The sequence below is a fragment of the Osmerus eperlanus genome, chromosome 14 (genome assembly GCF_963692335.1).
Source record: "Osmerus eperlanus chromosome 14, fOsmEpe2.1, whole genome shotgun sequence".
Lineage (NCBI taxonomy): Eukaryota > Metazoa > Chordata > Actinopteri > Osmeriformes > Osmeridae > Osmerus > Osmerus eperlanus.
In genome coordinates, this window is record NC_085031.1 from 8,152,628 (window position 1) to 8,170,505 (window position 17,878).

A 17,878-nucleotide genomic window follows, 5' to 3' on the forward strand; every position below is an offset into this window, starting at 1 on the left:
GTTCCTACGAGGAGAGGTAGAGCGTAAGGAGTGTGTGTCTGTAAGAGAGTGAGGGAGAGAGAATGCGTGTGTAAACGTGTATGTGTGTGTATGTGTGTGTATGGGGGGGTGAGAGTGGGCTAGCAGTTGTGTGGAACCTGAAACCAAAACTCTGTGTGGAGACAGCCCAGTCGGGGCACTCATCTTCAGACTTCCTTAAACATGCTCGCGCAAACGCCTGCTCCCCCCCCCCTCCTCCTCCTCCTCCTCCGCTCTCTCTCCCCCTCACCGTCCACCTCCCTCCCTCCTCCTCCAGCCCCTGCTCCCACAGACAGCAGAGCTGAACTTCAGTATGAGTGCGTAGACAGTCAGCTGGGGCTGGAAGTGTGTGTGGACGGTACTGAACCGGAGGGGTGTGTGTGTGTTCAAGTGGGTGTAGGGGTACAGTGTAGATGTGTGTGTGTGACCGGGAGCCCCGTGTGGCTTTGCTTGGCTGATCACAACAGCCGTCCTATCCCCGCGGAGGCTCCCAGCATGCAGATAGTGTGAGCAGTCAGGAGAAAGGTTTTGACAGCGCGTGTCACAGCCTCTTCTGCCTACGCAGGCAGGCACTCGGTCAGACAGCTGGCCAGTTCTATGGAGGTGACAACAGCGAGGCAGGAGCGGGCTAAAATCGAGCTTCTCTCTCTTCAGGATTGTTGCCCTCTCTCTGACTGAACCTGTCCCCGGATTGGATCTAATTGATTTCTCCTCCAAGCGTCGCATCTTCGAGAGCCCAAGGGGCTGTTTTCACGGGGTAAGTGTTTGCGTGCATTTTGCTCTGAGCATAGTGGTGTGCTGAACAATGTGGACTCTGGGGCTACGCGTACACCTGCTGGTGGTGTTTTGATTTGGTTTTAAAGGTTGTGTCCTATTTTCACCAGGCAAGTTCTTCAGGTCTGTGGCATGCCTGCAGACTGTAGGCAGAGTTGAACGTAGTCATTTGGCCGTCATTTATCAGCCTCTCTGTGGAGAAAAAAGACTGTTTAGCGTTGTCATCCTTCCCATTGTCAAGCCATTAACTCTACTATTGTGAATGTACATGTCATGTTTTGTGTTTTAGTAAGCCTCACTATTTGCCATCTTGTATCCTCATCTGTGAGGTTTTAATTCCCTTCATGTGAGTCAGTGGGTGTCATATCCCTTTGACACACTGTGCTATATATACTAAAGCAGAACTGTTCTCCAAATACTTTCTAGTGCAACAGATCTCAACAGTGCTCAACATAGAAAGCTGCTGAGATATTCACCTCCCTGGTTGAGCATAATATACTTTTTCTTTCTTTCTTTCTTAAACTCAGATTGGGTCATTGGCACTCTGCAATGAAGAGAGGATCATAGACCAGTATGAGGTTATATGAACACAACAGTGTACAAACACTCTCAGACAGAACCTTTCTATATGTGACTGTGAAAACTCTATTGACACACAGGACAAACAGCACATACATTGTAGAATATATCTCTCTCTTGAGATATATATTCTCTTGAAATATCTCTCAAGAGGGAGCATTATAATTGCCAGCTCTGTGGGTAGAGTATATTTTAGTCTGGTAGTACATGATACTCATGCAACGGGATTGTCCGAAGGTACTCTCTCAAGGACACACGGACCCTGTTTGGAGACACACAAAGAGGGAGGCAGTGACACGCACAGTCATATTAATTCATTGTAACACATGACATTATTAAGTCATATCTGGATAAATGTGCTATCCTGTAACATGTCATAACCCCCCCCCCCCCCCATCCCCATTCCTCCAACATTGTCCTCCTCCTGTGCACAGAGGTGGTTACGAGACAGGGTGAGAGGGGGTGGAAGCGAGGGAGGGAGAGCCAGATCCAGCCCCCCACACTGGGTGAGGAATGTCTGCAGGGCCCTTGCTCCGCTGGAGAGCCCTGGGATCAGATTCCCTCCGTCAGCTGCTGCACTCGGCCCCCAGGTCTGGCTTTGTCATATCTGTTTATCTAGGGAGGGAGAAGGGGGGGGGGGAGCAGGACGGTGTTCATGTGGTCTTGCTGAGGTGTAGCGACTCCAGGGCAGCTTTGACTTGGAGGAAGGCAGCAGAGAAGCTGAGTTTACTCGCCGCTGCCTTCAGGTCAGTGAAGTTCCTACGGTGGCTATGCAATATGTTTAAGGAAAGCACACTGCTTTGCTTTAAGACCATGAGGATGTGGTGACGTTGTCCTCCTTTCGGTACCAAACACATCAGACTGAGGCTCTCCAGAAATATCACTTTCAGCATGACTCTACTCCTCTCTTTCCTTTGTAAGAATCTCAGCTCAGACATATTGCGACACATGTCAGTAGAAGGAAGGTGGAATAGAGATGGGGAGAGAGGAGGATGGAAGGGTGTACAGTTAAAAAAAAAAACAGAGCTGCATCCCAGCTATAAAGGGATTCCATATGCTCTATGTAGAAAGCCGTTGTGAATGGGTTTAGACTAAATAGACCACCATAGAGAAGCAAGGCAGCTGGTCTCTCCCACTCGCCCTTTCTCTGTCTGTGTCTATTCCTACAAAGACATAGACACATGCATACAAATATCAACATGTTTACTTGTCTCGGTCACCGTCTCATTCTTGGGGTTAGGGTTTCTCTCTCATGCGTCCTCCTCCTATCTCTCCAGAACTAGTATCGTCTCTCAATGTCTCCACTATGACTGACAGTTAGTGGTAAGGTGTGAGCAAACATCGACAGGTCTCTCTCTTTTCATGGCGATGAAGTCACCCTTAGTTATCCAGCAGGACTCACGTTCATATTGGTGGGCTGATGGACCATGCGATGCCTTCCTCTGCACCCTCCGTCCGACCCCTCACAGGCAAACACTGTGCAGGAAAAATGAGCTCCTCGCACCCTGGTGTGATTTCAGCAGGGGCTCTCCAGAACGTTGTGTCCTGTGGTGGAGTCTTGGGGTATCTTCGGGCTTTGTTTGTCTTCAGCGCAAGGTCTAGCAGAGGCCAGCCAGGCACCCACTAAGGAAATGGTCTGGGGCCCTTCTATTGAAAAGCAATACTTTTAAGATCAGCTAGGCTAATATCTAGTAATCTAGCTAGCTGGAATCTGTTTTTTCTTTCTTTCAGTGGTGTCTAGATTTAACACTGAATATTTTAAGTGTTAAATTAGAATTTCTCCTGATGGATGGAGATTAGGAACATGGGATGCAGTCAGTTACAGTAGTCATTTCCCCCTGTACTTTAGCCTTTTCCTATTCTATCCTCAGGTGCTGTCTATTGCCACGGTGACTGATATAACCTCTGTGCTGCCTCCTTGTTAACCATTTCAATGCTGGTCTGTGAAGGAGGCATTCTGGTGTGTAGACACATGCACATTAGTCTGCCAAAAGAGATATCATCAACCTGCTCAGTCTTGTGGTACATGCTCTTTGGCCTGCCGTAGTGCCTTGTAGGTTCACGCCCCATTGGCCATGCATCACCCAGAGAGACCTGGTGAGCATGGGCATTAGCGGCCTAGCCCTGGTAGTATCTCAGAGCAACAGCTGCAAGGCTGCAGTACTGAGGCCTGCAGACAGACAGACAGATGGTCACAGTAATGGCTTCATCAGCTTGGTAAATAAAGAATTTATGTCAGAAATTCAGCAGGGAATTATTGTACAGGTCTTAAGTGCAGCTTTAAACAGTGGATTAAGGGAGTCATTTGCACTTGTTTTGATCATAAATATAAACAAGGCAGTCATTCATCTTTTTAATATGCTTTCACCCTCCAAGTAAGACAAGAAAATTGATTTCTCACCATCTTAGCAAGAGCAAGCAGTTCTGTGAGTCTCATTCAGCAGCAGAGCCATGAAGGGACCCAGGGGACCTAGACGCCTCATTCACGTGTCAGACCCCTCCACAGATTTAGGATTAAAAATACATTTGAAAAATTGTAGTATTAGTGTATAAATATTATATTTTAGTGACCCCCTCATTTAAAGATGGGTCCCTCTAAAAATATAATTCTGGCTACGCTACTGGTCTCATTACTGAATTTCTACACAGCTTCTTCTGTCTATGGCTTCCCAAAGGGTAAGATAGGCAAGTAAGATCTCTCTCTCTTCCCTCAAGAATGAAGGGTTCCAACAGAGAAATGTCAAACATTGAGACTGCCAGTCTGGCCTTTGTGTGCAGTGAGCTTCATTACATTCCCATACAGAGAGCAAACACCCTGAGAAAGCATAGAAAACAGCAGAAACTTCACCATCAAACCAGCCCAACAGTCAACCTACTTGCAGAAGGCACATACTGTATATACAATATAGTGAAACCCTTAATGAAGCTTAACTCAGTCTTTTATCAAATAGGCAAATCAATTCTAAATGTTGTATTTAAATTTCTTGTTTTAGGGTACACAAGCTGGAGTCTGTTTCCTCCCCTAGTCCATGCCTTCAATACTGCATACTGTTTACCACTGCTGATGAGTTTGGTCTTATCAGCAGAATTAATGTTTCAAGTTTAATTGAGAGCCTTATTGTCTGAAATGAAAATGGACAATGCATACTTCCATCAGGCTGGGAATGTCATCTAGGGCTGTACCACAGTGTTTTTCTCTATCTCAGGACTTGTTTGAGAGAGACCCATCAGCCCACAACAGAACAAACTGTGGCTTGTTCAGAAGCAGCAATATCTGGAGTGTGATTGAGAGCAAACGTCCATGTCCATCAGTTGATACATCCACAGATGGAAGTATCCTTCACACCACACCACTTACTTAGTACAGTATGCAAAAGCCAAACTCTCAGTTGATAGATTGGTGAGCCAAAATGCGTGCCACAATCGCAGGCAAGATTACTCGTGATGTGAACACTGAAGAGACAATAGTAACATCATGGGTTATGTTGAAAATTGTTTTTAACGTTGACGTATTCCAGACATGCAAAAATAGAGACCATAAATTTACTTAGTTTGTTTCAGAGTTTGTTCCTTGAAACCCAGAGCTCTAGGGAATATGGCACATCCTGTTTACATGTGTCCCATCGCAGAATCCCATCCTTAGTCCTTGTCCTGTAATCTTATGGCAAAGGTCAGGGTGTTTTTCCCATTGACTCTGTAGCTCAGTCACACACACACACACACACACACACACAAAGATGCACACTCACACATGCACATACAAAAATGAGAGAAATACCATAGAGAGAAATTCCCCAAAAAAGCATATTCTGCCTGGGATTCCATAAGAAGGAAAAAATAAAAAAATAAAATGTACAGAAAATAGAGAGGATAAATAAATCGGATACAACAGTGGTCGTGTTATAGATGGCATTTCAAGAGGTTAAACCTACAACCTCAAAAACTTTTTTTACGAGTGGGAGTAAGCATGAGTTTTATTCAAAGGCTTATATTTTTTATTTCTTTGTTTCTTCTCTCTCTCTCTCTCTCTCTCTCTCTCTCTCTCTCTCTCTCTCTCTCTCTCTCTCTCTCTCTCTCTCTCTCTCTCTCTCTCTCTCTCTCTCTCTCTCTCTCTCTCTCTCTCTCTCACTCACTCACTCACGCTCACTCTCTCTCTCTTTCCCTCTCTCTAGTGCTGATGAAGAAGAAAAAAGTCATAAATAAAACATTCAACTCCTCATTGCTTATTTGCCAAACAGTAGTGGATATTTTATTCATGAGGGTTCATCAATAGAGCCTTTTAGGTTCGACAGGGCACAGGGCTCTGGGGACAGAGAAGGGACAGGGTGCCAGTGTGACTGGGGCATCAGAACCTCCGTCAGAAACAGGGGGGCGCTGGCCCACAAGCCACATGATGTACGCGTCAGGACCGACACACAGGGATGGTCTGTCGCTCCACAGGAGCCAATTAGTGACTTTGATGTTCAGGATGGTGGTCAAATAGTGTCATGTACTGTACTGTGACACTGACCCTCACAGAGTTGCAGTGACTTCTTTTTAAGATATGACAACCAGTCGTGAGGTATTGAACAGTGAGTTGGGGCAAAGTCATCTATTTCCCTATTGAGCATAGGGTACAGATACATCTGAAGGGAGGGAATGAGAAAATGGTTCCTTGTTGTTTTTCCCCCCCATAATCGGACATCCCATTGACTCCCAAGTACCGTATGTGCACTAAGGATTTATTGAAATACACCCGAACACACACATTTAAACTTTTAAGCACTGTACATATAGTTTGTTTATTGTGTGGACATAGCTCCAGCCTTAGCAGCTAGAACCAGTGGCATTAGACAAGACCTATAAATCACAGACCAGGAAGTCTGGCATGAAGACAACCCTGTGGCACGAGTCAGGCAGCAGCCACAACAGGGGTTTCCTCAACAGATGGGTGTGTCACCTCTGCTCTGTTTGTATGTGTGTGTGTGGCAGTGGGGGAATGTGTATGTGGGTGAGTGTGTGTGTGTGTGTGTCAGAGTGTGTGGAGATGTGGTCTTTGGTGGTTGTGTGGCAGTGTACAGTATGTATTCACATGTTGTTTTAGATAACAGAGCAGTGGCCAGGATGAACTGTCACTCTAAGCTTATCTTTGCATGCTCACTTCTGCTGTGCTAGTTTCTGCTGTGCTATCTTCTGCAATGGCATGTTGGTACTCACAGAATAAGAGGAACATCAAATACATCCAGACGTGAAGAGTACATCCTTTAAAACTGTGATATACTGTTTGTGAGACCCTGGTTGACAGATCTCTGTCATTCTACTTTCATACAGCTCTATCCATCAACTTATCTATATCATGACAACATGACTTAACAATAACAACAAACACTTTTCAAGGCATAGTATGTAGACACTGACACTTTAAACACTTTAACTAAAAGTATAACATTAATTTGAGGACTCAAACATGTTGATTTCCCTGCTTAGAAACCCACAATATTGGAGTTTCAAACTATGTTATTAAGCAAGTCAGATATTTGAGGACCATAGCAATGGTCTGGTGATGGAATCTGAATTTCACCACCATCAACACTACTGCACCAGCTAAGCTACTGCACTTGTTCCATAGAAGAACTGGAACGCCTGGCCACATCTGGTCCTCATCTGGGCTCTCCCTCTTCCTCGCTCTCTTCCTCTCTCTCTCTCTCTCTCTCTCTCTCTCTCTCTCTCTCTCTCTCTCTCTCTCTCTCTCTCTCTCTCTCGCTCTCTCTCTCTCTCTCTCTCTCTCTCTCTCTCTCTCTCTCTCTCTTCTCTCTCTCTCTCTCTCTCTCTCTCTCTCTCTGGAGCTGTTAAGGCAAAGCACAGCCAGAGCCTCTGATGACAACGTGGCAATATGCTTTATCCAAAGAGTCAGGACTCATTAGTGCATGGGTGTGCAGATTGTCTTGGAAAACAATGGCAGCCATCCATGTGATGTTTGGGATCTTTGAGGGAATCGTTTGGGTTGATCAGATCATCATGGGAGCATCCCCCCTCCCATCCATACACAGACAATACAAATACATGTGTGAGTGTACTCACGAGCAGCACATCCAAATGTTCTAGTGGAGGGTGGTTTAATCTGTTGAAATTATTATTGCGTTGAGGGAGTCTGTTTTTTCTCAACTTTATCAAATGAAAGAGGGAGTAATGGTGTTGGACCTCCATAGCCCTACATGTAAAGGTCATGTGTTTTTATGTATACAGTCTGGATCATAGACTGCTTACTGTTTTAGAATGCATGTCAGAGAGCCCTGGGGGTGAATAAACTGTGACAAACTGTGAGAAGAGTCTCCTTACCCTTATCATATGCTAATGATAACTACTACACGAAGGGAGGCAGTACTAGTTTACATAAGCCTTGACCTCAAATATACTGTAGTGTGCTTTTGATGTGCCGATTGTATTTGAACAAAGTTGATCCGCCCTACTCTAAGTAGATTGACATTCACAATTCACAAAAGCAAAGCCCAGAAAGAGAGAGAGAACGAGAAACTTAAAGTGAGACAAAAAGTGAGAGATGGTGTGTGTGTGTCTGTCTTTTTAAGAGATAGGTGGAGAGAGAGAGAGAGAGAGAGAGAGAGAGAGAGAGAGAGAGAGAGAGAGAGAGAGAGACAGTTAATGACAGAAAAAGATGAAATAGAGGTGAAGAAAGCAGATTCATTCAAGTAAAAGTTTGGTAATGTCTATTATGTGGCCTCTGAACACCCTCTCCCTCCCTCCCTCCTACATTTCCATGCACCCTTTACTCACATCCCACAGCCAGCATGGGGCTCTGTTGCTGTCTCACAAGCCATAACACATTTGCTTATCTGGATACATTCAAATAGAGGCTTTGTGGACTAAGAAAACAGAAAACAGTCAAAACAAGATGGGCCCGGATGTACTGTATATCAGATATGACAGTCAATGTCAATTCTTGTTATTGGTGAATGGATGATATATCTGGGTTTCTTTGTCCCACTACCTACCATTACTGCCTCTCCCTCTCGAAGAGCAGCCTACTTAAGATAAAGCTGCGCGTTAGCAGGCCTTAACCCCATTGGTCCATCATCAACAACAGTCAAGTTCCCTTTCATTCCAACCCTATTCTGCTTTGTGTGTCCAGGGAGATCCAGCAGCCTACTCATGGAGGAACAGGCTGCGTCCAACAGCAGTCCCCAGCATGGGCGAGGCCATGGCCACAGCCAGGCCAAGCACAATGTCATCAGGTGTGGGTGGCTGAGGAAGCAAGGGGGCTTTGTCAAGACTTGGCACACCCGTTGGTTCGTGCTCCGGGGAGACAAGCTCCACTATTACAAAGATGAGGAAGAGACCAAAGCCCTGGTAAGTCAAGCAGACCTGCAACTCTCCCAGTCGCGCAACACGACTGGGTTTCTCAACACACTCTTAGTTTAAATCATGTTACACTGTGAATGACAGAAGCACCATCCTCTTTTCAACAGGCATTCCGTAGGCTCAATGCACTATTTTTTCCATTAGAATGCTCACTAATTAATACGTCAGGTTTGCAGAGTTGTCAAGTGGCAGCGCTGATATGCGGGATTAGATTCCTCAGTACCCCTTTCTTGTTGTATACAGTAACTGGGGGGTGAGTGGTGTGAGGGGGTGAGGGGCGTGGGGGTGTGGAGGGGTGGAGGAACATGTATTTAATTGTCTTAACAAAACTGCAGAGGAAATACAATGGACCTTCCTCCTCTCCATCCGTGTCTCCTCTCCCTCTCTCTCTCTCTCTCTCTGTCTCTCTCTATCTCTGTCTCTCTCCCTCTGTCTTGAAGTGGTGTGCTGTCTGCGTTAGTCAGCATCACCGCTTAGCTAGTGGCTCAAGTGAGCTATGAGTATACCTGGTTCATGTTGAAGTATCACAAAACCTCAATCACTCAAACCCAACTTTGATTAAACAGTGTACTGTGACTCAGCATGTTAATATAATGGATATGGAAGGAAATCATCGATTGCATTCTGTTACAGTAAAACCACCTACTTTATAAAATATACTTTGAAGGACTTTATTTTCCAACCTGTGCTTCAGAACATCATTTAGCATGATGAGACATAGCTTGCCTAGCAGTAGACTTGTCTGATCACCGACAATAAACTGTTACGGTTGAGTGGTGGGGTAGTACTCAAACGCAGCAGGACAGGAAGTGCTAATATAAATTTTAAATTCTCACAATAGAGCTAAATAAGAATCACCAGCCATGGTTCAATTTATATAGCCAAGCACAGATGTCATACGATAGTGGGCAAATGAGGATGTAACACAAGAAATGGTCTGAGAGTCGAGTCTGATGCCATGGTGTGGCTGTTTTGACTCCATTTGACTGCAGAGCGTCTGTAGGAGTTGTCAGCTGTGTCCTCAGAACAGACTCAGACTGACTAATGGAGAGCAGACAATGACTGAGGCAGACAAGAGGCCCAGTCTCTCAAGTTACTGTAACCAGGCAGCCTGCTCTCTAGGCATGCTCTGACAAGGCCCTGGGAGTAGACAAGCACAAACTCACATGCGCGTTCGTACACACACACAAAGAAGCTAATTGATACATAAAGTTCTCAGTGTAGTGTATTACATTGAATATGAGTTGCAAGAAATGTGGCCCATACAGTTTTGTGAATTACATTTGTACAAAGAAACATACAGTTCAGTACTGATGCCAGTAACTCAGCATGAAAATCGAAGACACAGAAAACCAAGCTCCCTTCAGCTCATTAGTGAAGCTCAATTTAGTCCGCTCAAGGTACTGGACTTTGATGTCACACGCTTGGCTGAATGAGGGATATTTTAATAAGCTGATAACTGGCTGGGTAGTGTAAAACTAGGATGAAAAGTGGCTTTAAAGGGTGAGCCATCCAACTTTCAGTGCGGAACACAAATGCATGACAACGTGTTGGAGTGCATTAGGGGTACTTAAGTCTGTGTATTTCATTGTGGGAAGATCTAGAATGCATATTAGATGGATGGATCTTTGGACTAATATGGAATGGAAGCCTCTGAGGGCCAAATTTCGCAGATGTGAACGTGGGCAGTCAGTCACACCAAGTGAAACAAAGTCAAAACCCCAAAGTGTAGCTGGTGGGAGAGAACTGTCACACCTCAGTCTGATGCTGGCCCCTGATCCCAGTATGCTGCTCCACTCTGAATGCTAAAGTATTGGATTGAAGTGAGCATGGAAAATAGGCAAAGTTTCTTCTTTGATATTACATTGTTTCTTTGTTACACCTAACTGGCTAAATGTACTGTACATGAATGAATGCATTGACAAAGTTTCTCCTCATTTGTTTGTGCTACGCATACATTTTTTTCTCTGTGTTTTTCTGTCATTTATTTAAGCCTGACCTACCTTAGTGACTCATTCTCCATGCGACTACATTTTCCATACCCTGGCCCAGTTTTGAAAAGATGCCAGAACATTTTCAATACTTCCAAAAACTCCTTTTTGTCTGCATGGAAAAAAACTGGAGTGAAACTAGGCCAGGCAGCAAGCAGTTCTTTCAAAGTTGGTAATCTGTGACCTGAAGAACACTTCGCAAGCAAATCATTGAAACAAATAAGCAAAGGCTGAGTCTCCGCTAGTCAGAGAACATGGCCAGAATACCACACAGCACATCACCCCCCTTTGTGTAACACTGAACATCAGTGAGGCCCAGCCAGTGTGTGTGTCCTGTAATAGGAGTCGACGAGCGCTGAAGACGATACAGGGAGATGATGTGGAGCAGGCTTTAGAGTGTCTATTAATCACACCACTCATGTGACGTGATATCTCCATTCGTTACCTGCCTTGTTAGCTTAATTGCTGTCTCCGACACAGGTGCATGAGCATCTGCCCTCTTCTGTTGCCTAGGGGATTTGCGACATACTGGCATGCGACAGGGAGCACTGGCTAGACACACACACACATACACACAGTGTGCCTCACGTTCAGTCAATAATAGCATGTCACAGTACCCAGTCATGCTTGCCATAGTTGTCTAGTATTTGATTTTTGATGTGCAAGTAGGAGGATATAGAGCGTTTGATGTTGCCATTGTCACAGAAGAAGGACTTTGTGTCCCTAGAGTCCAGGCCAACCCCTCTCAGGCATGGTTGGAATGTTAGGAATGGGAATGGGGAGAGTTGAAAGGTCACTGGAGTGTGTGTGTGGGGCTTGGCACGTGTGGGCTTGGCATCAGCACGCCTTCTACATGCCCCTGCTCGTCCAGCGCTCACACACACTCGCACACACACTCATATTTTTTACAAAGAAAACCCTTTTCAAGAAGAGGAGATGGACCATCTTATCCTAGGACCAACACAGAGACAGTGTCTACAAAAATACACTGAGCTGATTTGTTTGTTGTAATCCATTAATATAAGTGAGATACATTTTATCGCAGTATTTATGTTAATACCTGATGTGAAAAGAACAAAGGAATGTTATTTACTCCATTTTAAAATCTGGAGGAAATACCAGTTACAGGAACTGAATAAGAAAACGGTTGATAAAGTATTTGTTGGACTTCTCCACCTTCAGCATTTAGCAAACCCATAACATATTTATAATTGTTCAGACTGCTGCATTTTGCAGAGTTCAACAGTGGAATCATTAGTGCATCTTCTACCCACCCCAGTGACTGGCCAAACCTTTACACGTGTTGCCCTGTCAACACATAACAACATTTCTGATTTCATCAAGCGCAGCATTACCTCCCACTCCTGCGCTGAAGCTAGCATCAGAAGATGAAGGGCTGCTTTCCAGGTCAAACATTTGTGGCCCACGTCTGGGCTTGAGGCATTGCCTTTGTCCTTTACAGCTTGCCTTCTCTCTTTGTTAACCTCCACCCTTTAGTTCTCTTAGATGTTAGCGGAAGTGATGAACGTGAATAGGGTGGAAGGTGTACATTCACGTATTAAATGTATCAAACCATTCTGAGGCTAGGCTTCTCCTGTGGCCGAGACTAATTAAAGAGACTACAAAATGATTTCTTGGTACTTTTTCAAAGCTTGTTTGAAATCCAGCCTTGTATCAATCATTGAGGATGTTCTCAGGACAGAGGGTGTGGACACTGAACTCAGGTCAGATACAGCACTCACTTACGTCGATGTCTGCAGTGCCCTAGGCAGCAAGATGGAGGCTATGGGGCTTGTGCAGGGCTCCATAAGATCAATAGAGGCTTTCACAGGGTTGTTAATCGCAACAGGAACAGCCTGGTTCACACGGGGCCAACGTTTTGGTCAGATTCAATGTTCTCTCTAACACTAGACAATGTACCACTGAGATATACCCATCTGCTGAAGATAAATAGCAACTGTTGATTCCTCCCAACCATTAAGTAAGACCTGATTAAGCCAGAGGAGAAGAACGAGGTAAGGGGTCTAGGCTGAGGGTAGATGAAGGTGAAGCACCCTGACTACCAAGGTTATTAATTAACCAACTCCACAACTACTACTACAATAACAGTCATTTACAAGGACACATTTGAAGTACTTTTCTGGGGGCATTGCAAGCCTAAACCTAACCTTACTGTAATGACATTGAATTGGTGAAAATAATTCCTTACTATAAAGCCCACCTACGCCATCAGATTGCTAGCTTATGGGTGGCTGAGTTTATGTGGTTAGCTGCACGTGCGAGTCAGATGCAACCATGAGATTATATTACCTATTATCCTTGGGATATTTGCACATTATTACAGATTTTGAACATTCGTTAGCAGAGCATAAGATTACCTTTTGTTCCTTCAAAGGATGTTTGCTTAGAGTTTGCACATCTATGAAGACTTTATCTCTCTCTCTGTCATTATACCTGCTGTACATCTAAGTCCCTCCCATGAGATGAAGGGCATGATGATCCTCACAGAGTCAATGTCTTTTTAATCACAAATAAAAATATGCTTAATCCATGAAAAATATTATCTTTCCGAGATGTGGTAATAAACATAAACATAAGATGCAATATATATGAGCCACATCGACTGGGTTTTAATCTGGTATCTGGTATACTGGTATACTTCTAATATTGTGTTAGGTACTTGATTTGACTTGAATCCCCTGATCAACCCAGACCATATCATCATCATCGATAATGTATAGTCCAACTCCAAAGCAGCACTTTAAAAACTCTGCTGTCAGAAGCAGTAACAGTATCTACAGATGATGGTGAAATGCTTGTGGGAGTAGAGACTTTCAACCTTTCAAAGCAGAGGTATCACAGGCCTTTGGAGATCAAGTATGCTCACTGTAGACTTTTTCCACAATGATCCCCTTCTACTTCAAAGCTAACTGAGTGTAGTTCTTTAGATAGCCTGTTCCCCACTTCAGAAATGACATTTGACTTGATGTTATAATGACTAGTGAGCACTCAGAAATTAGTTTGCGAAATGTAGGCATTTCGAGCACACAAATTTAAGGCAATTGGTGTCAAAGTGGATGGAATTGTGCAAATCTGGGAGGAAGTCCTGAAGCAATATGGAACTGGTAATACCTAAGATGGAATACATTACTTAAGGGTAAGAAAACATATGAAGCTAGTAGTGGTTGATTTAAATAGGACTGTAATGGAAAATCTGAGGTTAATCACATTTGAACTGTAACATTCTACCCAGCTCATAATTTATTGAAGTTTAAATGTGATCCCCCCCAAAATGTACCATAAAAACCTCAAATCTGTGTCCTTACTGCATTTACGAGATTGCTGGATAATTGGATTGGCCTATCTGCCATACTGACAGAATTGATATGCCTAGAAAAAAGAGCATGGTGTATTGGCAAAGTTACTTGCCATGTACTACTAATTTGCACGCACGCACACACACACACACACACACACACACACACACACACACACACACACACACACACACACACACACACACACACACACACTGCAGCAGCTTATTCGTTTTTATTAAGTAACTTGTAGAAGAAACCTTGGCTGTTTCATATGTATGTAAGATTTTTCCCTCCGTTTCCTAAGTCAAGCAGAGGCCACTGGGACAGGGCTATGATGATGGGTGGATGAAAAGACCAGTGGTCGACTCGTCAAAGTTAATGACCTTCTTATTGAACTGGGCCTCATCAATGGCTGCTCCCTAATTGACTCATTACTAGTGGCCATTCACATTCGGCTGTTTACAATTTGAAATCTATCAAGTCTTCAACTTTGCCTGGTCATTGTTTCATAGCCCACCGATTTATTCTTTCTGACTTTTCAGTAAATAAACTCACAGTTGGTCTCACATCTCTGCCTCAAATAAGTTTAGCCACCCAACAAGGGTTGACAAAAAAAACGTCACCACAAACATTCCTTGGTAGGAAATGCCTATGGCATAATGATGCCTTTCTCTTATTACACACCATTTATCTCCCAAACTTGGATGGGAATGGGGGGGGGGGACCAAATTAAGACACTGCACTAACTTCTGTCACCAAAGGCATGCACCACAGTGAACTGTCGAAATGTGGACATGATTTTGTCCGTCATACTTCCGTTCACAACTTCCCTTGTCTGGACTGGCCACAATATACTTAAGGGAGAAAGAGGAAGGGGGAGAGCCTCACATGCTGGGTTTTGACTTGTCAGAGAGGAGCTGGCCCACAGCCCTGTTCTTAATGACCGTAATAAAACAGCCCTGACTACAGAGGGCAATGTCATAGTGTGAATCGAACTGCTGGCCCACAAGTAACAGAAGCCCAGAAACAGCCCTGGCAACAAGGTTGTGATGGATTGTAACGTCTGGCTTCAGTAGCTACGGTGCAGCATCTAAATAACTGTGTTTAGCCCCTCTGTGTTGGGCTGGGCTGCACAGGGTAAACAGGGCCCTGTCTGAAACTGGGTTTGTGTGCAGCAAACAACATCAACCCAAAAGGGTGTCATTATGGAAAGTGTGGTAGGGAATTGGAAAGGAATAATATGGCTGGTGTTGTGGTTTTGTAGCAGGCCCTTACAGTATGTCTGCAACCCCCTACACTCACACTTAGCAATCAGAAGGGTGTGTTAACAACAAGCAGCTTTTTATAGGCTGAAGTCATCCACTGGGTTGGCTGTGGCTTTGCTTGTTGTGCTCTGAAACTGTATTTCATTTCACAGGCCTTTCTTGTCTTAATTGTCGATGGAAAAAGCAGTCAGGAACAAGGGAGGGAAGCATGTGCTGAAGCCTTTTTTGATGCAAGTCATCGCCAGTTTGCTAAACACCAGAGGCAAAAGGACATGAAGGAAAGACCATTGTCATTTGAGAAACAGTTGTACTTAATAATCCCTTACGGAAGTTTCCGGTCGGGACGTTGATGTTTGGCAGAACCTGTGGACCACATAAAAAATGTCCCTTCATTTTGGGGGCAAGTCTGTGCTGTCTTTATGAGCACCATTAACGCTCTACATCTGGGGCTTCAGGTGCAGGTTCCACTTCCTCTTGTCACGGTCATGGCTCATTAAAGGCTCTTTCACAGCAGGAAGCCGCCCTCAGATCCTGTTTATCTTTATGGGCCTTTAGCACCAACGCATCCGCACACATCTTGGAAACATTAAAAACATTCCCAGATAGAATACATCTTAATGGTGCCAATATGGTCCAAACATGAATAGACAGAAAGGGTACTGCTACCAAAAAATCCAAGCTTGACATTTACGTTTGTCGGTCTGATCGACTACATCACTAGTGGTGTTTACTCTGAAGTGAGCTATAGTTTGAATGAGTGCACAGATACAATGTCCACACATTTACTGAAGTAAAAGCCAGTAAAGGGGAGGAAGAATCCAAAAATCCAAATCAAAGGAAGAGAGACATAAGAGTCTCTCCATCTTGTGTGTCTACTGAAACTGATACAGGCTGCTACCTTTGATGGGTCCAGCAGAGATAATTTTACATCATGCATTATCTTTGGTAATCCAATCTGCAGAAAGTTCTATGAATGGCCCCTTTCTGCTCTAAGAGAGGACATAATATCATACTCTGGGGTTTAGAGAACTGGCCACAGATGCACATCAACCCACATAAAAACCTGTCTTTTTCTTTGTTTAATGTCATACTGTGATCCCTCTAATATACAAGGAACCAGGAGTGCTACACGGGTTGAATAACAATATTCAATAGGCTTTAATCTGGTCAGTCCTGAGCTTTAATGCTGACAGTCAGCGATGGAGAGAGGGAGACACAATTACAAGGACAAAGAGAGACTTGTGGAAAGTGGAGCAGCTGAGAGAGGAGGAGGAGAGGAGGAGACCGAAGGCTGGCTCCACACTTCACCAGTGGTCCCCACACAGACCGGTGGAGCTGTAACTACCGTGGTTCTAAGAATAGCCCAGCAAGGTTGTTGAAGTGGAGTGGGTTTGGGGGGGCTGGAACATGCTGATGTTGGGACTATTTAAAGCTGACTCCAGGTCACAAGTGTCAAACATTGATCTATTCGTTGGTGCCAGAGCATCAGGAGCTGCAGAGGAGTTGGTGTTCCCCATAAAGCTACCACATTGTCACATTGTCACATTGAATAACAAATCAACTCTGTCATCTTAACCCCCCCCCCCCCCCCTTCCCTGGGGGAGTGGTGCTTCAGCACACAGTCTGCAGAGATGCTGGCTCCTCCTCCCTCCCCTGGCCCCTCCCCCACCTGGCTCAACCGCATCCTCCAACAAACGCTTTGATGATATAAGCACTTTTCTCTATGTTAATCGCTCCAAACCATGCTGAGTTAAAAATGTATGTCCCCTCTGACCAGAGAAGAAGGCTGGAGGTGCAAGCTTGGCACAAATGTAAACAGTGCATGTGCTGCATACAGTAGCAGGTCTGTTCTCGGACAGCACACAGGCTGTGGAAGGGTTGGCCACAAGCTAGAATGTGATGGGTTCTGGAGTTGTTTATTTTCACCTAACCCTCTCTCTCTCTTTTTCCCATTTGCTCTCCTTTCCTCTTGTTTCTAGGGAACCATTTTCTTACCTGGAAACAGGGTTACAGAGCACCCAACCAATGGGGATGAAGGTGGAAAATTTCTGTTTGAAGTCGTCCCAGGTAACACGGATTTCAAACAAAACTCATTAAGGATGGCCCATGGTGACGATGACGATGCAATGATATTGTCACAGAGTCAGTAACAATAACATTAGTCTACAACTGACTTGCTGTCAACCATGTTCCTAAACTGTGTTATGCATGTGTTGTCTGCCTTCTGTCTTCACTGTTAGGGTCCTGTCAGGAAATGGCCATTAGTGGTGATAGTTGCGGGGCAGCTACATTTGAGTGAAATCCTATTTACAAGAAGTTCCGCTTCAGGTCTTGATTAGAAAGTACATGTGGACAGGTTGGATTCTGGAGCGTAGGAAGCCCAAAAAGCTGTAGTCACTGAGTAACAAGCATAACCAAATGAGTGATCTTGTCAGTGTCAAAGCCCTTCTTTGTCTTGCATTAAAACAAAGCCATAAAAGGTGTAGAAGAGTTGTTGAGGGGACACAGCAATGTCAAAGTCAGGATTCAGGCTGGCTCCTTTGACGGACTCATCACAGAACAGTCCGGAAGCGCT

The 17,878-nt window shown here is 44.5% G+C and overlaps 1 protein-coding gene across 1 annotated transcript in view; it reads left to right on the forward strand.

Annotated features, from left to right (window-relative positions):
* The first annotated feature begins 332 nt into the window (after positions 1-332).
* The window catches only part of arhgap24 (Rho GTPase activating protein 24), a 53,073-nt gene continuing 35,527 nt past the window's right edge, over positions 333-17,878 (forward strand). Inside the window, exons 1-3 of the mRNA XM_062477625.1 lie at positions 333-775; positions 8,498-8,715; positions 17,283-17,370. Coding sequence (XP_062333609.1) covers positions 8,518-8,715; positions 17,283-17,370 — 286 coding nt within the window. The 5' untranslated portion in view covers positions 333-775; positions 8,498-8,517. The remainder of the gene's footprint in view (positions 776-8,497; positions 8,716-17,282; positions 17,371-17,878) is intronic.